Raw genomic sequence first — 23,583 nt, 5'->3', positions numbered from 1 at the left:
GGTTTTCCATGGATTGCTGTTTGCTCCAACTCAGCAGTAAAGAGCAGGTTTTTTGTGGGGGAAGCTCTGGAGCAAAAATAAGAGCATTTGGAAACAAAGCTGTGAAGCATGGGTCATGCCTGGAAAGTGCAGAGGGAAGGTAGCTCTTGGCCCTTTGGAGGGAGATCAAGACAACTGCAATTCAGGACCACGGACAGCACCACTGAGGCTGAGGCCATGCATCCATGTTGCCTCAGCCAGCAGCCCCTTGACCAATGCCTTCCACTGAGCATTGGTGCTGAGCAGAGGTGTGCTTTTTTTACTGGTGCTGCTCAATTTCTAACTGGGTAATTTGGCATCGTTTTAATGTCAGGTGATAAGACAGGTGGGCAGGCCCAAACTTGGTCCCATGGGATGTGTGGAAACAAGGATCCACCCTGCTTCCCATGGTGTTGAGAACCCTCCACCCCAGCTCCTCCCTCTCCAGGATCCTCACCTTCTCCATCGTGTCCTCATGGAGCTCATGGAGATTGAGTGTGTAGATGCCTTCTTCAGCTCCCACCACTAGGTAGAGATCTACGGGTGGGGGGGAGAAGAGGGGGAGGTCAGATCACCAGCTGCCAATCTCTGGTGCCAAGCTTCCACAGGAAACGTGTGGGTTCTACCTCGTGTCTCTGGGTGGATCCACGTCGTAGCCGAGTTGATTTTCAGCGGACAGCCGTTGAAGACTTTGGAGAAACAGGCCCCCATCTTGGAAAAGAGAAGACACAGAAAGCTGCAGGGGGGAGTTGGAGACCCACTTCCAGGGCTCCTGTACTGAGACCTACAAAATTCCTTGGCTGTGAACTCCCTGCCCCATCCTACTCTCCTGGCTCCAGTTTGCTGATGCATGTACCACCCTCCCCTGCCCAGTGAAGAGGACTTACGTGGACTTTAGGAGTGGGAGGCAACCCATGACACAGTAGCCTCTGCAAGAGAGGAGGGGTGAAGAAGAGGTGGGGGAAGTCACCAGAGAAAGAAAGAAAGAAAGAAAGAAAGAAAGAAAGAAAGAAAGAAAGAAAGAGAAAGAAAAGGTGTAGTTATTTGAAGATGCCAACATATTGGGTTAACTCCAGACCCCTTCCCCTCAATAGGATTGCAACCTTCAACCCCGTACCAGTAGCAGGTGGGGCAGGGCACTCCTCATGAGAAACAGGAGCGTTGGGGGCTTTTTCGCAAGAGTGTCAAAGAGCCATTCCAGACATGTCCTGCTACTTCCCAAGCCCCACCTTTCCCTCTTACTGCACCCCACAAAATGCCTATACAGTGGTACCTCGGGTTACATACGCTTCAGGTTACATACGCTTCAGGTTACAGACTCTGCTAACCCAGAAATATTACCTTGGGTTAAGAACCTTCCTTCAGGATGAGAACAGAAATTGTGCTCCGGCGGTGCGGCAGCGGCAGGAGGCCCCATTAGCTAAAGTGGTGCTTCAGGTTAAGAACAGTTTCAGGTTAAGAACAGACCTCCGGAACGAATTAAGTACGTAACCAGAGGTACCACTGTATTTGGAGGGGCAAACCTAGTGGCCCCTCCTGCTGGCCCTCTCTCCGAAGGTTTTAGCCAGCTAGGTCACTGTCAGGGAACTGCCATCAGTGCCGGAGGGAGAGAGCAAAAGCCAGAGGGATTCCAGAGAACGTCCAGGGATTGGGAGAAGCAGCCCATCTTCTGGGGAAGAGAATCAGCGTAGCACCAGTGGAGAAGGGGGGCAGATGGGGGAAGCGGCGAGGCGGTCCCATGACTCCTTGCCTGGGACCAGCGGGGAGAATAGGGGTCCTCCGTTGCCCACGCCCTCCTTGCGCAGAAGGCTTTCGCGCAGAGAGAGTAGGAGGAGACTAGGCGTCAAAGAGCTTCTTTGCTGGAAGAAGTTTAAGAAACGCCCACTGACGGATTCTGCCAGCGATTGAGTCAGCCACGGGTGAGTGGCTGTCCGGACAGAAAAGGTTCACTTAGGCAACCCAGCCAGGTGTTTGCACCCAGCCGGGGAGATAAGCACCGGCTTACACACGAGCAACCCCTAGAACCTTTACAGCCACGTTCCGTAAGACCACTGTTTCCTCCACCAGAAACAGGCTTTAACAGTTGATTTATCTGCTCTGATCCCAGGCTTCCTTGCTTGGAGATTTTGGGGTGCTTCTGTCCCCACCCGCCCCCACTTACAGTGGCCTCTTCCTTCCTCTTCATGGTAGCCCACTCTGTGGAGAGGAGAGAGTCCACAGGCTTGGGGGAGCCTGTCTGTGAGGTATCTGAAGGATCGCTCAGATCTGCGTTGTCTGTGGGGGAAAGACAAGCACCGCCGTCACACCAGCACAAATTAAAAGATTTAAGAAGGGGTCAGAAATGGAGCCCCTCTCTGCTGCATTCCACTAGCCCACCCAACTGCACAGATGCCATCCTGGATGGCTGCTTAACCCTTTCCCTGCCGAGGCCCCTCCTACTACTCCGTTTCTGTACCGGCTTGGTTTTAATTGCCAACCATTTCATTTTATCTGTTCCGCTCCCTGCTGCCAGATTTGCTTTCTTTCTACTATGCCGTTTTATTGCATGGTTTTATCTTTTTACTGTATGTAATTTATTGGTTTATCAGATTTGATTCTCAGCTGCCATGAAGCTTTGTGTTGTTGTTGTTGTTGTTGTTTTAAAAAAGTAGGATATAAATCCATTTTAAAAAATACATGCAATGAAGCCCCCAGCTTTGACCCCCTGCCCAACAACAACAACCTGCTAAGCATCCTTTAGGAATCCTGTAAAAGGGCGAGGGGAGCAGCCGCAGAAAACAATGCATTTTAAAAAGGGTGGTAGGGAAAGAGTTAAACACTACTATTGCCCCCCTCCCAAAACACATACATTCACTGCCTCTCCTCCTCCTCTCAGAATTATGGCTTCTGGAGGCTGCTTTTAATTAAAAAACACACCCAAAACATTTGGGTGTGTGATGCGCCGGAATGCAGAAGCAAAATAGGAAGCTGAAATCCGGGTCTGTGTTTAACATCCTGCCGTGGGTGTCATGGAACTCCCTGGAGGCGGGCAAGGAAGAAGTGGGCAAGCAGATGGTGGTAGGAAGCTTCTGCCCCACTTGGCTCCCATTCTGGCCATAGAAGAGGAGCAGAAGGCCCCCCAAGCCACCTCCTCCTCCCCTTCTCCACCAGCCCACCTGGTAGAAGGGAAGTTGGTAAGAGAAGAGCTGTGAAAGCCTGCGGGAAAGTGGAAGCATCGGGAGGGAAACCCGGTGTCCCCCCCCCTCCAATTTCCCCCATTCTCCCCCCATTCCTTTAAAAAAAATGTGTGGCGAAATGGTTCCCCCTTTCCCAGTTTTTCATTCCCCCACACCCCAGGCCTTCACATCTCTAGCTCAGAGGCTAGTAGCCTGTTTTTCCATGTTCACTGCAGATGACAGAATGAGCAGTCTGGTATTATTATTATTTTTAAAGTCTCTGGTTAATAACTACCTTTAGTGGCTTTATTTACTATAGCAGAAAAACAAGGGGGGCACCTGTGGCATCTCACAAAGCAATCCTACGCATGTTTACACACAAGTAAGTTCCACCAGGAGTAATCAAGCATTCATAGGATTGTAGCCTATTTGATCTTAGGAGGATGTGACGAAGCAGGGTTTAATCCTTATTGCCACCCTAACTAAGTTATTGTCACCTGAGCCTTCAGAGCACCAGATTAAACCCTGCTTCACAGCTGGTCTTGGAAAAGGTTGAATTCATTCAAACGGAGCATAATTCAAGATGGTGTGAAAATTCAGCACCTGGAAGAATCCCAGCTTTCAAGGAGGTGAAAAAGCAGGGAACAAGTTTCTGCTCAAGGTGCCTAATATATGCTTGACAGCATGTGGGCAATTCCTGGTGAAATATCACAAGGGGCTGAATAAGATATCCAGTGAGGAAGAGGTGCAGCTTCCCTTTTCCAGCACTGGCAAAACCTGGAATGAATCATGTAGAATGAGGAGAAGTGGCTCCATTTCCATCATTTATATGTGTCACAGACTTTGGTTTCCTCGGTGCAAAACCTGAGCCGCTTTGGGCAAATTTGGGCTCTGGGCATCGGAAAACGGGATAAACTAGATAGCCCTTTGGTGAAGAACCAACTGAGCTCAGAAGAAACCAGCTTGCACCAGAAGCCAGTTCTGTGCACAGGGCCTATTGGCCAGCGCTTGTGCCATCTCCATCACCCCCCCCCACTCCCCAGCGTGCTTTCTCACAGCTCTTTTCTGTGGATTTCCGCTTTCAGAACACAAATCCCCTCTCCTAGAAGGGGGAAGACTCCAAACCCATTTTGGGGCCCATCTGTGTTCACCGCAACCCACGTGGCTCCACTTCTTCCTCACCTGGCAGGCTCTGGCTTCTCTGACACTCAGGGGCTGGGAAGTCAAGGCCCTCCTCAAGCTCCCAGGGAGCCTTATAGGCCAGCTCCAGGTTGAGAAAATCCCACAGGGGCCCCCTTTTGATGGTGCTCATGTCCCCCTCCCCAGTGCTGCTGGGCCGCTGTTCCTCATGGACCTGAATAAAGCAAGGGAAAGGGCTTCTTAGTGGGGGAGACTGAGGGTGGGGAGGTTGTGGGGGGGTAATGGGATAGATGCAATGAAGAACAGTACCTTCTCTGTGGTGCCTGCTGGGCGAATGGTGAGGCTCCTGCAGGAGACAAAGGACTCATCAGAACAGAAGGGGGGGATATTGCCTTGAAAGGGGAATATTTGGGGCTCGGTTTGAGCCCACACAGACCAGGACTTGGCTCCGGAACCTAACTGCCAAAGCTCCACAATAAGCAAGGAACAGAGTGCCTGCGCATGTGCAGAGAGACTCGTTCTTCAGTTGCCAGCCTAAATGCCTTGGAAGTCAGGGCAGGAGGAGTTAAAAACTTCACAGTAGAGAGGGGGCTGAGTTTGCCTGTCTGGAGCTGGAGTGCCAGAGCCGCAGGATGGGGCCTGGCTGGAAGGGCAGCTCCACCTCTTCTGTCTCTGCCTGCCGGAGCTGAGACAATAACAGAGGACCAGAGGCGTACAAAGAGCCTGGAGTCATAGAAAGGCAGCAGCTCCCAAAGTTCTCCTCCTCCACCACCACCCAAGCATCAGCATACCTTTCCTCTAGTGCTTCTTCCACCGACTGAAGGAGGCTCCTAAAGAGGAGAAAAACAGCACCAAAAGTACCATCAGGAAATCTCACACCTGTGCAGCAGTCCTGCCTCCTTCCTGCTCCTCCCCTGCCCCAAATATGTTAACCTCATTTCTAACTCCCTAAATTCCACCCCCTTCCTTGTAGGAAGGCGGCCCTTTTTCTGGTTGTCCCCTTAATAGCAGCAAAGCAGGCAGAATTCAACAGGCCCTGCTTTCCCCATCTCTGCTGGGGGAGAAAAAGCGGTCGCTCTTAAGCTCTTCCTCCCAGCAAGAAGGAAAAGGTGGCCATCCTGTTTCACAAAGGTGGGGAGGGATGAGAAACAGGGGCTCCCACCCACCTCCCATCACCCTACCCGTCTCCCAGGCTCCTTACTCTCCATCTCCTAAGACCATCCAGTTCTCCTCTTCCTCCTCCTTCTGCAAAACACACAAAAATTACTGTTTAATCTTAAGGCTAGAATAATTTGACGCACACACACTCCCCAAAAATACCCAGTGAAAGAAGGAGCAGGGAGTGAGCAATGGCGGCGGTGGGGGGTGGGGTGGGTGGCAAGAAGCATCTTACCTTCCTGAGGGCCTGGAAAGTCACCAACAGTCAAGAGTAGGCAATATCGGGCGAGGTGGGGCAATCACCCAGCTGGGATAGCTCAGCTGGTAGAGAATGAGACTCATAATCTCAGGGTTGTGAGTTCAAGCCCCAGGTTGGGTAAAATATTCCTGCATTTGTGGGGGTTGGACTAGGTGACCCTTGTGGTGCCTTCCAGCTCTATGATTCGATGGATGAATTTTGCCACCCCCACCCCCTGTCAGCATTTCCGTTGTGAATTTCCCTCCTCAAATGCACCCTGGGACCAAAGCAAGCAATCCATTCACTCTTTTGCCCCTCCGAAACATATACACACACACTCTTACCAGACTGCACCAAGGCTCTGTTTCTTTCCTCAGTGGGGGCCCGAATTTGACCTGATTAACTGCAAAAGAACAAAGATCAGGCATTTTGCTCAGAAGCAGGACTTCCCCACCACCACCAAGGCCCAAACGGCTTCATGCTATTCACCCAAGAAAACACTCCCTATACCCTACCCGGCCACTGGAGGGCAAAGAGGGGGTGTCCCTGCAGGATACCCCACAGGAGCTCAGGACTTCGGGGGGGGGCAGAGGCACTTTCCGGACCTCCTGGAAGGCAGGCTGCTGATGCTTACTGGGAAGGAGAGGTGGCCGTGAGAGTGGCACAGTGCAAACACACCAGCAGAAACACCAGACTGGCCCTGCCATGGAGTTTGCACCATCCCAACCTGACTGCCACCTCTTCGTCCTGCTCCAGTGAGGTCAGGTAAACACTTCTGCTCAGTTCCACATCATCCTAAGCTCCTGGTACACGTTTCACCCACCATCTCCAGAAGGGACTTTCACCAACATCGCCTGCCCCAAACTGCTTTCCACTTCCACTAGGGGGCTTCCCATGCCATGGGAGAGTCTGGAGAGAAATCAGGCTGATTTAAAGCCCCACTGGAGAGAGAAATCAGGGTCGAAACGGGTGGGCAGGGGGAGCTGGGGGAGAGGAGGAACTTACACTGGATCTCTGCAAGGGTCCCTTCGACTGGCCCGTGTGGCCGATGGGAACGGATTTTGTCAGGAAAAACTTCATAAGCCTGAGTAGTTTAAAGAGAGAAAGTCAACCATGCCTAAGAACTCAGTCGGAACAAAGAGCCTCCAGGGCAGCTTTCACCCATCTGGTGCTTTCTGTATGCTTTGGACTACAATTCCCATCAGCCTCAGCCAATGCATGGGAGAGCATGTGCTCCACATGCAGAGGTCCCTGGTTCAATCCCTGCTGCCACCTCCAGGAAGGGCTGGGAAAAGACCCCAGAGAGAGCCACTGCCAGGCAGGGCTGGGAACACTGGGCTAGACAGGCCAGTTTGGTGTGATGCAGTGGAAAGAAGATTCCCATGTCTCTCTTTCTAAACAGAGGTGTTTAGGACCAGAACATAAAAGATAACAGCTCTGGCCTCATGGTAGCCCCCAACTGCCCACACTCTGCCCATGGGGTGGTAACTCTTGCCACCTCCTTTATCTGCTGGTTTCATAATGATGTTAGCTTCATTAGAGAGCTCTTTGAGACAGTCACGTTGTGACTTCGATAAATTGTCTGGAATTCTAGGACCCTTCTTTTCTAATTTTATACAGACGCAGGTTTCATCGCATGTATATTGTAATTTCAGCTTGTTAAGAAATTGAACTGCATCCTTCTCATATTAATTCTTACAGGTCTGGCTGATGAAGAATTGATCAAGATTGGCTGGTGAAGCATTGAACAAAACAGATTGGTTATCTGGAAGCTCTGTTCCAGCGATTTGGTGACAGATTATGTATATATTGAACTTTTGAATTATTCTACCGTGACTGGTGAAGATTTAGAGACTTTAGTTGTAATTTCTGATCATTTATATTAGTTTCTAAATAGTGTTTAGTGCCATTGTTTTTGGCCATCGTGTTGAGTTATTTTGTTCAGCAGCATATACTGTGGCAGTGAGTCCCGCAAGTTAATTATATGCATTGCATGAAAAAAATCGGAGGTCGGATTTGGAAAATCTCTGGGAGGTCCCCCTTCGACAGTGCAGACTGCTGCAACTCTATCAACATTCCTGCTGGGCCTTTGTTGAGCAACCTCCTAGCAAAGGGGAGCCGCCACCCCCCAAAAGGCAGCCTATGACTCCACCGTGGAAGAGCTCTTATTCTTAGGAGGTTTCTCTTTCTATTTAGCCAAAATAAGCTTCTTGGCAGCTTCTACTCTTTAGCTCTCGGGAGAGAACAAATCTGCTCAGTCAATGGCTTGGGTCTATGGCACATTCCCCACTCCCTTCTGCCACAGCTTTTGGGGACCATACCTCTAAGTCTCCATCATCCACCAGGGCAGCCGCTGCCAAATCCGGGTTCGTGGCTTTATCCAGTAGCTCAATGACTAAGACGCGAGCCAATGGCTGGCTAACGAAAGGATGCTGGTGGAGAGGAAGACAAGGTGAGAGGAGAAGAGGATTCAAGGTTCCCCCAAATGCCCGCGAGGCACAGGGCTGGCAGGCGGCATTCTTGGGCAGCTGCTGCAGCCCATCCTGGCACCTCTCCTGGGCAGCTGGATCCAGATTTTAATTCCCACAATGCCCCAGAGAAGGACAACACCAGGGCACTGTGGGAAATTAAATTAAAACTGTGGCTCTCACAGCAACTAAAGTGTCTGCCGTAAGGATAACAGAAGAGCCCTGCAGCAGCTGGATCAGGCCACCAGGAGGGGGAGCAGCTAGTCCAGCATTCTGTTCCCACAGTGCCCAAGCACATGCCACAGTGGGAAGCTGCCAAACAGGACCCGAGTGCAACAGTAGGGCTGCCATACGTCCAGAATTTCCAGGACATAGCCAGGATTCGGGATAAAATGTCTGGGGAAAGTCGGGCGCATGGCTGCCCATATCAGAAGTGTTGATTTTTGGCAATTTTCCTAAAAAAAAGACAGGTAAAAATAATAATTTTGCTTGGAGATTTCGCTTTAAAAAAGCACAATTTTGGGCATTTTTAAAAAAGACACTCCTGTAATTCTCTGGAAGGAAGTACCTATCTCTAAGGATGGAGTTGTCGTTCTCCACCCTCTCCAAGCCCACCCACCCCAACTTCCATCTTGAGTCACCTGCAGGAGTTTTTCTGCCACGGGACGCTTTTTGGGGTTCTTGGTTAAGGAGAGTTTGAGGAAATGGTGGAAATCTGCCGACCTGGAAGGGAGAAAGGGAACATAAGACAAGCTAAAAAGTCGAGTGTCTAACTGAATAACCGGAAGGCAGGGCATGAGAACAACAGCAGCCCTATCCCAGAAATGCCCCCAGCAGCTGGGATTCAACAGCAAACTCCATCACAGCCTGAAACCATCACTACTGGTTACTACTGGTTACTTTCTCACAGTAGCCAGATGATCAAAGAAGCCCTCCAGCTGGATAAAGCACAACAGCCACAGAACTCTCCACCCTTAAGATTTCCAGCATCTGTCATTCAGGTGCAGCCGCCCCCCTCCCACCCCCAACTGAGGACCAGTGGTGGAGGAAGCCGCTCAGGCGCCTAGGGCGGCATGCCCAGAGGTGGGGGCGCCGTCCATAGGGATGGCGCGCACCGTGGGGCCTCTGGAGTCTGCCTGCCTCCTCCCACTCAGCCGCCCTACAGCTGGGGTGGAGGCAGTGGACGGACCATTTGGGCAAGGCAGCGCCTGCACACATCCAAGCCACTGCGTCTCTCCCAGGAGAGACACGCGGCTTGAACGTGCTGCAGGCCCTGCGGCAAGTGCCGCCCGGCATTTTGTCACCCCCCTCAGTGGTGACATCCGGGGCAGACCGCACCTGCCGCACCCCCTTCCTCCGCCACTGCTGAGGACAACCAGCAGCCAACCAGATAAGTCAACCTGCCAGTCAGAGTTGGATGGATGGAGAAATAGCTTGACTCTGTGAAAGGCAGCTTCTTCTAGTCCTCCACCCACTGTACCTTCTCAATAACGCTGAGAAGGGAGGCTAAGAGAGAAAACAAGTGGTTCGAGGATACAGATTTGTAGCCAAGCAGGAATCTGAACCCAGTCCACCGACCTGTCCATTGTGACACTGCATTTCATTGGCATAAGGTGGTCAGATCCAGCCTTCTTTACACACAACCGAAACCCAGGAGAGGGAGCAGGTCTGCCCTCCTGCACAGCCCTGCTGCTCAGTCACTCACCAGCAGGCCTTGTCCTTTAGCTTGGGGGGCTGGAAGCTGCTTTTCGACATCAGCATCAAGGCCCTGAAGGGAAAGACAAAACAAGGATCGTCTTTCCTGCTTCGATCCTCCTGCGTGTTTTAAAAAAGGCACAATACCTGCCTCTGTTGTCCCAAATTTGTCCCCACCTCACCCCCCCCCAAATTTGCTGATTATGCCTGATGTTCAAACATGCTAACCCATGGGTAAGCAAACTAAGGCCCAGGGACCGGATCCAGCCCAATCGCCTTCTAAATCCGGGCCGCAGACAGTCTGGGAATCAGCGTGTTTTTACATGAGTAGAATGTGTCCTTTTATTTAAAATGCATCTCTGGGTTATTTGTGGGGCCTGCCTGGTGTTTTTACAGGAGTAGAATGTGTGCTTTTATTTAAAATGCATCTCTGGGTTCTTTGTGGGGCATAGGGATTCGTTCATATTTTTTTCCAAAATATAGTCCGTCCGCCCCCCACAAGGTCTGAGGGACAGTGGACTGGCCCCCCGCTGAAAAAGTTTGCTGACCCCTGTGCTAACCGCTAGGAGGGTCACTCAAGAAATCTGGGCCTGGTTTTCTGCACCGTTGTGGGTCCAGTTACCCCCCCCACACACACACAGTTGCCTTTGAAAAAGAAAAGGGCTACTACATACAGGTTCCGACCATGCTTCTCTCCTGCACGCAAACTTACTCTGCTGAGTAGGTCAGGTCTGAGATTGTTATTAGTGGGGCACCAATGTCAACAGACAGCCGGCACGTCACACAAAACACACACCGCTCTGAGAGCAGGCAAAGCCAGTCTTACTGGAGAGGCCTCCGTGTGGCATTTCCTGTTGCTTAATCCTCCCGCCCACCAGAAGCCTGCATGTTTGTATGTGCGCGCGCTTTGTGCGCCTGTCCTCACAGGATCTACAATCAGGCTGTTTCTTAGCAGAGGTGTGGTTAGCGACACCATTCACGCTTCTCCCAGAAACCTGGAGCTGGGTGGTTGTGACCGAGGCTGGGACCTCACAGGAGACAGTGGGGGCAGCTCCCCTTTCCCTCCCCACACTTGCCTAAAGCTGCTTCAGGTGGGTGTGGGGCCTCGAAGCTCTGTAGAGCCACCACCCTCTTGGACGGCCAGGAAAAGGACTCAAGTCACCGGCTGCAACCCCCTCTGCAGCCGAAGGCAGTCAGCCGGGTACCTAATTATTTCCTTTGCTATTTTTATGTTATTTCCACCCGCTTCATCTCTATAAATAAAAATATTGACAAGCTGGAACATGTGCAGAGGATGGTGACCAAGACGATAAAAGGTCTGGAAACCAAGCCTTAAGGCTGAGGAACGGCCATGGGAAGTGGGTATGTTTAAAGGAGACACAGAGGAGATATGATTGCCATCGTCACATGGAGCAAGCTTTTCCTTCTGCTCTGGGTTCTAGGACCCAAATGGATTCAAGTTACAAGAAAGGAGATTCCGAATCAACATCAGGAAGAACTTTCTGACAGTAAGAGCTAATCGACAGTGGAACGGACTCCTACTAAATGTGGTGGATGCTCCTTCCTTAGAGGTTTCTAAGCAGAAGTTGGGTGGCCATCTGTTATGCATAATCTAGTTGAGATTCCTGCACTGCAGGGGGCTGGACCAGATGACCCCCTCGGGGCTCCTTTCCAGCACCACAATTCTTGCAGTGTTTCCTGCAAGGGTAACCGTTTTTGCACCCACGTTTTTTGTTTTTTAAAGAAAGGAATACTTCAAGGGATTTGCTTGCACACATGCTTTCCTGAAAACAGCATCCACAGTGGCTTGATCGGCAGATTCTGCTTCTCCTTGACAGTGTTAAAGGCAGGATACGAGCAGCGGCTGAGGAAAAGGGCCCTCGCGAACAGATGGCGCTGCCAGATTCTCTTCAATGCCAACGTGCCATCTGTTCCTCTGGCACCAGGCTGGATGTCAGGGAGGCAGGGAGACAGTTGGGTCAGGGTTAGGATAACTTGGCTGCTGGAGTCCATGCCCTGGGAACCTTGAGGCTGGACTACTGCAAGCCACTCTACCTGGGGCTGCCCTTTGGCCAAAAGCTAAACTGCTGATGGGGGCAGACAGCTTGGTAGCATGGGAAACCTCTGCTAAAACCCCTGCACTGGCTGCTCCTGTTGCAGCCAGGTGAGGCTTGAGGCTCTTCTTTTGATGTAACAAACCCCTGAGCAACTTGGGCCCAGGATACCGTAAGGACCACCTGAACCCCTGCATCCCAGCTCCATCACTGAGATATCCAGAGGTGAACTGCTAGCCAGAGCCTCAGCCGGTCCTCACTGGGAGAAGGGCTTTTAGTGCTGCGTTATGGAATGCTCGAGCAGAGATGCGGCGGGCACCCTCTCGCTTTTGACTTCCAGGATCCTCCTGAATACCTTTTCATGTAGACAGACCTCTGCAGCTCATGGGCCAGCCGTTTTAAATATCCTTTTGTGCCATTTCTAAAGGTGATTTCTATTTCATTGTACAGTTGTACCTCGGAAGTTTAACGCCTTGCGAGTCAAACGTTTTGGCTCCCGAACACCGCAAACCTGGAAGTGAGTACAGTGGTACCTCAGGTTAAGTACTTAATTCGTTCCAGAGGTCCGTTCTTAAGCTGAAACTGCTCTTAACCTGAAGCACCACTTTAGCTAATGGGGCCTCTTGCTGCTGCCGCGCCACCAGAGCACGATTTTTGTTCTCATCCTGAAGCAAAGTTCTTAACCCAAGGTATTATTTCTGGGTTAGCGGAGTCTGTAACCTGAAGCGTATGTAACCTGAAGCGTATGTAACCCGAGGTACCACTGTTTGCGAACGTTCTTTGGAACCCGAATATCCGACGCAAGTTCCGCAGCTTCCGATTGGCTGCAGGAGCTTCCTGCAGCCAATCGGAAGCCGTGCCTTGGTTTCTGAACATTTTGGAAGTCGAATGGACTTCCGGAACGGATTCCGTTCAACTTCCAAGGTACGACTGTATACATATTCACAGAAACACAATACTGTACAGTTGGGAGGGTCCTCCAAGAGTCATTTAGTCCAGCCTTGTGGCAATGCAGGGATAACAGCTAAAGAATCCCTGACAGGTGGCCATCCAACCTCTGTTTCAATACCTCCGAGGAAGGTGAGTCCACCACTTTCCAAGGGAGTCCGTTCCACTGTCAAAAGGCTCTTATTGTTGTTGGCTGCCCTGATATTTTATGATGCGGCCATATAGAAAGATTTCAGTAAATACAGGCAACTCCCCATTTACACACATTCAACTGAGGCTTAACTTTTGAGTTCACCTCATGGGGTGCAGGTCGAAGAGGGGCGGCTGCAGCTCCGCCAGCTCAATGGCCGTGATGCCGAGGGCCCAGATATCGCACAGGTGGTTGTAGCCTCCTTTCTTCTCCACTGCAGCCACCTCTGGCGCCATCCTGGGAGGACGAGAAGGGGCACAGCTGAGCCAAACAGCCACCCTGGGAAAGGGTGGCCTGCACGGACCTGAAGCTGCGGCTGTCCAAGGAGAGAAGGGCCCGTCTTCCGCGGTCCTCCCTGCAACTGCCGACCTGTGAGGAGAGCTCTGCCCACTAGGCAACACCTCCCCTCCGCCAGCCAAGGCTATGAAGGCGCTTCACATACACCAAGCCTGCAGGGATGGTCAGAACCACCATCCCATGCTGCAGGCCGAAGGACTGGGGCAGCGAGTGTTCAAGGCCACTGGGTACGTGGGTACATGGCCCCCACAGCTCACCCTCCAGACAGAGAGGGTGCAGAGGAAGGAACAGAGCACTGCCCCCCACCCACATTACCAATAGGGGGTCCCAATGAAGGAGTTCCGCTTCGCCACAGACGCCGTCAGCTCTGCAGAGACCCCAAAATCCGCTGTGGGAAGGAAGGAGGTGGTTTGAGAAAGGAGAAGGGCAAACGTTCCTTACTCAGGTGGTGGGCCAGAGCGATCCAGGCTCCACAGGAGTAGGGTTGTGGGCCAGGCCCTACACCCCCCCCAAATAAAACCCTTCAAATATCCCTGGGCCCGCAGCCCTCAACCCACCAAGAATATTTTCATTTATTGATTTATGTCCTACATTTGTAAGGCTGCACGGCAGCCTACGTTCTCCAGGTATCTCACAGAAACCGAACGAACAAAATACAATATTAACAAATGCCAAACTGGGGGGTTGAAGCTGGCATGCCACACCCCAGCTCTGCTCCTGAGCCACCGCCACACCCCTAGAAAAGATGGCGAGATACAGCCAGAGTCCCTGTTTTAAATAAATACCGTACTTTTCCATGTATAAGACGAAGGGGCTTTTTTTACTTTGAAATAAGGTTAAAAATCTGGGGGTGTCTTATACACAGATAGCGCATATGCCCATTTTCTAAATTTGGGGTCCCCAAAAGTCGGGGGCATCTTATACATGGGGGCATCTTATACAGAGAAAAATAAGGTAAATCGATCTGGAGCAAAGCCAGAGGGATGTGAACAGGTAGACCAAAGCCACCCCTGCAGTCCCCAATCTGGAGGTCCCCGCTAAGTGCAGAAACCTGGGGCACACCCAGTCAAGGCATGGTCACTATGGATGGTCTAGAGAAGGGGAACCCACAGATGAAGATATTTAGAGGAAGATTTTGGGAGTGGCAGCTGGAAGTAGGAAAGGCTTGCCACAAGAAAGCAAGCCGAGAAGAGGAACTGACCGAGTTTCACGTCTCCGCTGGCCGTAAGCAGGATGTTGGCCCCCTGGAAAAGAGACAGAAGAAAGGAAAGAGAAGTGCAGCTATTGTTGCCAAAGCAGAATGGGGTGGGGGTGGGGAGACAGACTGCTCCCCTCCCTTCCCACCCAGCCTTGCCTTCCTCCTCCGAGGCTGACAAAAGCAACCCCAAAGGGCGACTGAGCCCAGGTGACTGAGCCTAGGTTAGCCAAGCCCTGGATTCCGCAGGGAAATCATACCTTTATGTCCCTGTGCATCTTCCCTTTGGTGTGCAGGTGGTGAAGGCCCTGAAAAGAGGCAGCAAAGAGAAGCGTCAAGCTAGGCCTGGCTGTGCTGAAGACGAAGCAAGATCTAAGTGTTGCTGTTAGCCAAGGCGCAAACTGCAAGCTCAGATTTACACTGGGTGGGCAGAGGGTACCCCGCCTACTGGAGGAAGCTGGGTTCTCACATTTCGAGAGAAGGAGTGGGGGGACTTATCTCTATCCACCTTCACACCATTCAGCGCAGGATTTAGGGCAGTGTGCGTAGTTCCCCTGCACAGGGTGCTGAGCCCAGGGGTGCCAAATTGAGAAGATCCCTAATGGAGGAGGTCCATTTGGGGGTACCAAAGTCTGCCCCTGCACCGTGCCAGACCCTCCAAGTGTCCCTGTTTCCCAGGGACAGTCCCAGATTTACAGAAGAACTCCCCTGGTTTCTGATTTGATCCCGGAATATCCCACTTTTCCTTAGGATGCCCTTAGTTTCATTGGAGAAATGTTGGAGGGTATGGAGTTATGCAACCCCTGAGCCAAGAAGATAAGTAGCGATGCAACCTTTAGAGGAAATCTGAAGGCAGCCCTGTATAGGGAAGTTTTTAAATGTTTTGTTATGTTTTTATATACAGTATGTTGGAAGCCGCCCACCCAGAGTGTCTGGGACAACCCAGTCAAATGGGCGGGGTATAAATAATAAAATTCCTATCATTACGCTATAGGACATCCCTATTTTCATTGGATTAGTGTTGGCGGGTACACGCATAATTTGGTAAATCTCAGTTCTATGTTTTGCACCCATCTTCTTTCTTCCAAACTAAAAACTCCCCAGACGTTGCAGCCTTTCGTTGTAGAGATTCAGTCCAGACACACAAAGAGCTAGTGACCTACATTCCACTCCCTGCCATTGTAGCAGTTTCTCTCAGCTGCAGGAAGGCAGGAAAAGAACAGAGCAGCCAGCGGGAAAATGGGGCTTCCTGTCAAAGGTGTGGAGCGTCCGTCTGTATGATGCCGCAAAGTCACAGAGCAGGAGGGAAATGAGGGCAGAAGCCACGGGACTTGGTTTGGATAAAGAGAAGTGGAAAGCCTGTGAGGGGGATCTTTCCCAGAAAGCCTCTTCCTAATCCTGGATTGCTGAAAAGCCAGCTGTGGTGTACACAGTGAAGAAATGGGGGGGGGGAACACACACAAAAACCACTCCGTACATGCTCAAGGGACCTCTTAAATCACGGGTTAGCAAACTTTTTCAGCAGGGGGCCGATCCACTGTCCTCAGACCTTGTGGGGGGCCAGACTATATTTTGAAGGGGAAAAAAGAACAAATTCCTATGCCCCACAAATAACCCAGAGATGCATTTTAAATAAAAGGACACCTTCTACTCATGTAAAAACACACTGATTCCCAGACCGTCCGCAGGCCGGATTTAGAAGGCGATTGGGCCAGATCCGGCCCCCGGGCCTTAATTTGCCTACCCATGTCTTACACCATGCGTGTTTCTTATGCTGCAGATCCAAACCTAGCACCAAGTTCCAATTAAGCTCTGAAGGCGCCTCTCTTGACAACCCTACATTTTTGCAACCACACCTGAGCTGGGAGGGGAGACGGAATAACCAGGCAGAGACTGACTCCTGCCCCGGGTGCAGACACGGGGCACTCTGACACGTCACACGCACCTGCTCACTCTGGCTTTTGTTGGCACCGAATAAAAAGAAAGCAGGCTGCCCACACCCACCTGGCACGGGTCTGAACGTGCTGCAAGCTCAGCCCCGCCCACCCACTCACCTGGAGGGTCTCCCGGCAGACGTAGGCGATCTGCTTCTCCGAGAGGGGACCAGTGGCTGGAGGCGAGAAGCAGAAAAGGTGGGTCAATTGCATCTCATGTCGCCTGCCACCCCAACGCTAATAAAAGCGGGTTTTTGCCTATGTAGACTTGGCAATTGGGTTTCCCCGAGCAAAAAGCAGGCGGGCTTTGCTTATTAAGGTGAAATTTAAAGCTAGGAGAGAGAATTGTGTCTGGGAATGAGGGAGATGGCTGTTTTGACTCGGGGGGGGGGCGCAGGGATGCTCCTCAATTACACAGCCCTGCTTAGGAGAGATGGGCTTATGGCCTTGTCTGCTTGGGCTTCTGCCTCTGAAACACGTGGCTTGGCTTCCTTTCATGAGCCGTCTCAAGCGACGGCCCAGCAGGGCTCACCACTCTCTGCCTTCAGGACCTGGGAGGGGTCTGGTTAGTGGTTGGGCCCCAGAGTGTGTGGGGGTGGGGTTGGCATCTTTGGTTCAAACTCTTGCAGGATGAAGGGTAAGAATGCCAGGTGCCAACCCTGCGAAATAAACAGTCCACAGTGCCCTCCTCCGAGAGGGGAGGAAGCAGGTGCTATTGTGTCTGTCTGTTTGTCTACTCCCCCCACCGTGTTAATTGTTTTCCTAGGCCCCACTTCCTCTCAGAATCTCCTCAGGCCAAACCTCCCTGGAAGGCCTGGCAGAGCCGTTGGGCTTCACATCAGCCATCAGGAGCTTCTTTCCACGCTTTATGCCATCTCTTAAAAATTCTGCTGGACGTGGAGACGGGAGGCTGAGCAGAGGCTGCTCTCCACCTTGTAAGTAAACTAACTGCAGGGAGCCAAAAGGGGAAGTAAAACCCACCAGAAGCAAAGTACCGGTTACGACAGACCGGCGGCAGGATGGTTTCCTATTTTGTCAAGGGGGGTGTGTGTGTTCTCCTCATGTCTGTGACGACAACAACGGCAGGCAGAATAGAAAGCAGGGGGGAAGGGGAGCAGAGACCGGTTTCCGAGGGACAAACTGGACCCTAATGCAGACACCAACACCTCCAGGAGTTCTCCTTCTGGACCTCATGGCAGGGGGGCTGATTTTTATCAAGGGGAGAGGAGCAGGGGAAGACACAGGGGTGGGGTTTTTTTGGGGGGGACAAGGAAAATGAAAGAAGAGGAGTGCCAAGGGACACCCTGAGCCTCTGCTCAACTTGGGTCCTCATGCCCAGCCAGAGAGTTGTGCAAAAACGGTGGGCTGGATCCAACGTCAGCTCTGCTCAGAGTAGATCTGTTGAAACGAATGACCAACTTGGGTCTGTCCATTTCAACATGTCTGCTCTGAGTAGAACTGTGTGGATGCAACCCATTTTTCCCAACGGTGAAGCTCCAGGAATACACCCACACTGTGAGCACAATATTGTCCACACCAGGTGCAGGGAGCCTTTTTCAACCTGAGGGCCACATTCCCTCCTAAGCAGCCTTCCAGGGGCCACATGAACACACTCCCCTGCCTCCAAAGCCACCCAGGAAGGGGGAAGCAAGGGGGCGTGGCCAGGGAGGGGCGCCATTCAAGAGAGGGAGTGGTTGATGTACAGTCCACAGACTGGCATTTTCTCCATCCCTGGGGCTATAGTCTGGCTGAGCCCGAGCTACTTTGCCAGCCCTCCCTTGAGATGCTGCTGGGGATTCATCCTGGGGCATTTTGTGAGCAAAGCTGGTGCTCAGTCACTGAGCAAGGACCCTTCTCCTAGACCCTGGGGTTGGTGCTCAACTCTCTCTCTTTCAAAGAACACAATAAAAGTTGGGGGAGGGGGAGAGTCCGAAGGGAAGGGCATCTAAGTGTGGAAAAGATAGATAAAGACAAAATGCCCAGGTCATGTGCCTCGCCAGTGTCCTTCCTTCCTTCAGCCCATCTCCAGTTCTGCAAGGCAATGCAAGTCTGGGAGGGGCCAGGTATCAGCGGCAAGAACATCTACTCTGCATGCAGAAGGTCCCAAGTTTAAGCCTTGCTGGCATCTCCAGTTCAGAGGAGGACAATGGAGCAAAACAGGTAGAAACTCACTGTGGTAGATCTCCTGAAGGGATCCCCCTCCACAGTATTCCATACAGATCCACAGGCGCTCATTCCTAAAGGGAGAAGAAAGAAGCTTGTGGGAATGGCCCCCTTCCTCAGCTCCCAAAGCGGCCCCTCTTTCTCCCACCTGCCACCCTTTGAAGGGGCGCCCAAAGGAATATCTTGCCCTGAGGCAACAAGAAAACTGATCTCCTGAAGGGCTCCCCTGGAATATTCCACTCAGATCCCATAAGCATCCATTCCCAAGACACACACAAAAATGAAACGTCACCACAGAGCCAGCTAATTCCATCCACAAGGCCTGAAATATTTCTCTTTGGGCAAGGAATTCTGGATGAGTTCAGTTTCTACACTCTGAGGGCCGCCTCCTGCTTAATTTCAACTCAAGCATATCCTATAAAATACGTGGTTGATTTTTCTGCCTCTGACAGCCCTAGTTAGGAAAATAAAGTCCTCCACAGGTGCATTCTTCATTTGGAAAGAAGGCAATTCCATCCCACCAAGTCTGAATCCATCCATGCCAAATACCAGGGACTAAGTGTCAAGCATCAAACCTGCCACCCCACAATTCTGACTACGCTTTCGCAACCACATCACTACACCTCAGCCGCCCTGCCATCCTGATTCCAGTCCTTTTTCCAAAGGGTCCAGCCTCTCACCTGAGGTAGCTGCCGAAATAGGCCACCACGTTGGGGTGGCGGCAATCCCGGAGCGTGGTGATCTCCTGCTGGATGGATCCGATGTCATCCCCTGAGGAGAGGAAAAAGGACAAACCATTTCCTTTGCTCCAAAAGGGCCTCTCTGTCACTACCGCCCTTTATCCGACAGCTTCAAATTCCAAAGTGTTCTAAAAATCCACGTGGTGTGCGTGACACACCTGGGGAGCTGGCTACCAGTACCTCTGTTTCAGACATTACAGGTAGGTAACGTCAGATTTAAAAATAAATGAATAAAAGCATGTTAAGGTGTAATTTTAACACCTTTTTTTTAATGGCAGGTATATTAAATGTCTTTTTTAATAAGCATCCTGCTGTAGCACAATTAGACGTACTGCTGGATGTATTTAATGGTTCTTGTACTTGCTTTAACTGGTGGGTGCAGTTGTTTTGAATTGTTTTTAAATATTATACGTTAATTTGGATCTTGTACCTGTACAGTGGTACCTCGGGTTAAGTACTTAATTCGTTCTGGAGGTCTGTTCTTAACCTGAAACTGTTCTTAACCTGAAGCACCACTTTAGCTAATGGGACCTCCCGCTGCTGCCGCGCCGCCGGAGCACGATTTCTGTTCTTATCCTGAAGCAAAGTTCTTAACCTGAAGTAATATTTCTGGGTTAGTGGAGTCTGTAACCTGAAGCGTATGTAACCTGAAGCGTATGTAACCCGAGGTACCACTGTATTTGTATTTGTGGACTGGGGTAAAACATTATCAGGTATCTTGACAGACGGGAGACATGCCACATCCCCCAAATTTCTGTTGTAGACCGCCTCTTTCTGCGACACCTGTATGATGCTTTTGGGTGGTCCTTGGCTAAGGGGCTGGGCAATTTCTAAAGTCTTCAAAAGTTCTCACACACCTTTTTTCTGGGGCGTCACCTCCTAACAAAACGGGGAGGGACTTCTGTTGCAACAGGAAAAATGAATCCTGCCTCCATCCATTCTTCTGTGACCAATAATGGATGCAGGGGACACAGAGACTCTTGACAGAGAGTGGCGCTTAAATGCCAACCCCAATTTTTTCTATAAGTCTTGCACACTGCCTCTGACCCAGCACATTTCCCAAACCATCCAACAAGTTCTGAAAGAAGACTTGTGAAGTCCCACCTTGCTGAAGAAGCAGCCAGCCCACCCCACCCCACCCCAGCTTACCTGGATCAAGCTTCACTATCTTAATGGCGGCCAGTTCCCCAGTCTCCGTGTCACGGGCCTGCAGGGGGCAAGGAGAGGAGGGGGGATAATCAGTCAAAAAGCGCCATTCGCCCTTGCCCACAGCCTTAGGCAATTCCTGAGCCACCCGCCAACTGCTGCACTAGTTAGTGGCCTGACACACAAACATGTCATAGCTAGCGCACCTCCTGGTGTGAACAAGCGGGACACCCCACCCCGCAAACAGCTTTGTTCTTCCACACAGAATTCACAGGAAATCCTCCCCCCCCCCACTCCGCCCACCCCAGTTTTCCAAATTCCCATTGTCACGGTCATGACGCCAAAAAGTGAGGGCTGGTTGGAGATCTGCCTGCGTAAAACAATAATAAAATATAATAGTGTGTTCCAAGAAGGATCACCATTGAAAACAGCACCCCAGCCACACTCCGTAATTACCTAGAACAGGACACACCAACAGGGCTATAAACCTTTTAAGGATACCTTTACTGGTGGGAGCGAAAGAAAGTAGGCCGGGATGACACCCCATCTCTTGTTTCTGCCACTCGGACTGATCTTTCAATTTGCAGAAGATATAACCAGTCCGTATATTTTTACAAGGTTCCTTTAATCATTACAATATCAGCTCTTAAAGCCCCTGCTAGAATGATTACAGAATTCTATTAAGACTCCTAGCAAGGCCCAGCTGGTTCCTGACCACGTGCAGAGTGCATATGTCTTGACACTGAATAACCACAGCCATTTAAGGAGTCATGGGCTGGAGGTCAAAGGGCAAGAAGAGCATGCCCACCAAAGCCCCCTCTTTCGGAAGGAGCTCAGTCCTTTTAATCATCCTGTTGGCAGTGAGGCAACTTCCTGCCATCCTGGCCGAGCTGGGCTCCCCTAGCAGAAAGGGAGTGGCGCACGTCAAAAATCCTCGTGACAAGCCGGGGAGGAAAGAGACAGGGTGACCCCCTCTCTCTTGGACAAAGGCGGCTTCCTCCTCACAAAACAGGTGGCAAAAAAAAAAAGCCATCAGCCACTGGGAAGAGAGGCGGGAAGCCATGTTTCTAAAGGGACCCTCGTGATCTTAAAAGACTCTTTGGGATTTCCACATCCTCTGCCTAGTCTGTTTAGTTTTGAAACAAAACTACCATTGAGAGAGAAGCCAGCCTAGTCTTGACAAAGAGAGGTGAGACAAGACAGGGGACATTGCTGGGGTGTAACTTGGCGTCCTCTGCCAGAGGTGGCTGCCTCACTCTGCCCCGCTTTGCCCAATGGCAGGGCTGGCCAGCCTTGCCCTCGTGAACCACTGAGGCCACATCTGAACTCAGCCCCGAAACACAAAGACTAAGAGTCGCAGCATCCTCTGTGCATGCGCAGAGCGCCTTTGCCACCAAGGATCGCCACAACTGGGGCCACAAGGGTCATCTAGTCCAATGCAGGAATCTTTTGCCCCATGTGGGGCTCGAATCCACAACTCAGGCTCTATCGCAAGGTTTCCCAAACTTGGGTCTCCAGCTGCTTGTGGACTACAATTCCCATCATCCCTGACCACTGGTTACTTCTCCCTCTCCTAATCTGCCCACTCCCACCCTTCTTTCCATCTCTCCAGGACACCATTCAGAGGACCCCTTGTTGCATTAGAGTTGTGGATGGGGCTCAGGCATCCCCACCAGGGCTCCTAGCCTGTTCCTACAGCCCACCTCCGAGCTGTAAACAGAACCAAGAAGTCCTGGCTCCCAGCTGGAAGCCATTCTGGCTTCAAGAATCTCAGGAAATGCCATGCTGGGGTCAGAACAATGTGCCTGACTCCAGGGCGCAAGGCAGGCTGCTGGATCAAGGCAGGGCTTGAATTTGGCAGGAGGGGAAGTGTAGCAGGAGCGCTGCTTCTCTCCAGGCTCCTGGGGGCCTACAGGAATGGAAAGACACCCCACCTCCCGCCCACAGCAGCTTCTGAGGCAGGCTACCAGGAATCCAGTGTGAAGGTCAGAAATGGGACTCTGGGTGCAGCAATACCAAACCTAGGACAATGGCTTAGGCCCATTCAGGATCAGGCGTCCCCCTCCCTTGCAGCCCAAGGTAACTGAGTTTGGGGCAGGAGGACAGCCAGTGTGGCACCGTCTTAGATTCCTGCATTGTAGGGGGTTGGACTAGATGACCCTTGGGTCCCTCTTCTAACACTACGATTGTATGATTCCTAAAGGTCCTGGTTCAAGTCCCAACTCAACAGTCACGCTCACCCAGGCGAGTCACTATCTTTTATCCTGACCTACCTTAGAGCAGGGCTGTGGAAATTAAAAGAAGGGAGCAGGGGAAGGAAGAATCCTGTACTGACTGGAGCTACCTGGAGCAATACCTCAAGTACTGTCTCTCTCCACATGAACCTACCTGGACCCTGAGATCATCATCTGAGGCCCTTTTCATGTGCCTCCTTCACAAGCAGTTTGGAGGGTGGCAACATGAGAATGGGCCTTTTCTGCAGTGGCTCCCCGTTTGTGGAATGCTCTCCCCAGGGAGGTTCGCCTGGCACCTTCATTGTACACCCTTCAGGCGCCAGGAGAAAACGTTCCTCTTCAGCCAGGCCTTTGGCTGATTGACGTCCAATGCCCTTTTAAAATGTGTTGTGGAAGAGGGGGTTATTGGGCTGTCTTTGTTCTTATTTTTATTATGTATTCTATCTTTTTTATATTGTAATTTCATGTTGCAAACCTCCCAGAGATCTACAGGTATAGGGCGATATGCAAATTTATTAACGATGATAGTAATAGGCACATCAATACATATCAAAGGGGGGGAAAATATTTCTGCAGAGTTTAGAATGTGGTTTGACATGTGGTAACCCACAGCTGTCTAGTCCCACAAACCCTTTCTACAGCTGCCACCCAGATCTATCTGACTTGGTTCCCATAGAAGGGTAAGTAGGTGGACGAACAATGCTGCCACTCAGCAAGGGGTTGAGCTAGATGACCTCTGGCTCCCTCACCACCTCCATTAAGGGATCACAACATTATCCAATGGGATGTCCGGACAAGAAGGGCATCATG

General features: G+C 51.3%; 1 protein-coding gene across 1 annotated transcript in view; it reads right to left on the bottom strand.

Annotated features, from left to right (window-relative positions):
* MAP4K2 (mitogen-activated protein kinase kinase kinase kinase 2) overlaps positions 1-23,583 on the bottom strand; it is a gene marked incomplete at its 5' end in the record, with an annotated part of 36,572 nt that overhangs the window by 9,173 nt on the left and 3,816 nt on the right. The window contains 21 exons of the mRNA XM_080984415.1: positions 476-555; positions 645-729; positions 906-947; positions 2,180-2,292; positions 4,356-4,527; positions 4,623-4,659; positions 5,105-5,143; positions 5,515-5,558; positions 6,054-6,112; positions 6,715-6,793; positions 8,031-8,141; positions 8,819-8,900; positions 9,883-9,945; positions 13,170-13,301; positions 13,677-13,749; positions 14,563-14,605; positions 14,817-14,864; positions 16,611-16,666; positions 18,663-18,727; positions 19,334-19,424; positions 20,543-20,600. Coding sequence (XP_080840541.1) covers positions 476-555; positions 645-729; positions 906-947; positions 2,180-2,292; positions 4,356-4,527; positions 4,623-4,659; positions 5,105-5,143; positions 5,515-5,558; positions 6,054-6,112; positions 6,715-6,793; positions 8,031-8,141; positions 8,819-8,900; positions 9,883-9,945; positions 13,170-13,301; positions 13,677-13,749; positions 14,563-14,605; positions 14,817-14,864; positions 16,611-16,666; positions 18,663-18,727; positions 19,334-19,424; positions 20,543-20,600 — 1,572 coding nt within the window. The remainder of the gene's footprint in view (positions 1-475; positions 556-644; positions 730-905; positions 948-2,179; positions 2,293-4,355; positions 4,528-4,622; positions 4,660-5,104; positions 5,144-5,514; positions 5,559-6,053; positions 6,113-6,714; positions 6,794-8,030; positions 8,142-8,818; positions 8,901-9,882; positions 9,946-13,169; positions 13,302-13,676; positions 13,750-14,562; positions 14,606-14,816; positions 14,865-16,610; positions 16,667-18,662; positions 18,728-19,333; positions 19,425-20,542; positions 20,601-23,583) is intronic.

Source organism: Podarcis pityusensis, assembly GCF_964106645.2.
Source record: "Podarcis pityusensis genome assembly, chromosome: 16".
NCBI classification, from domain to species: domain Eukaryota; kingdom Metazoa; phylum Chordata; class Lepidosauria; order Squamata; family Lacertidae; genus Podarcis; species Podarcis pityusensis.
The sequence above is the reverse complement of the archived record's forward strand: the minus strand, read 5'-3'. Positions and strand labels throughout refer to the sequence as shown.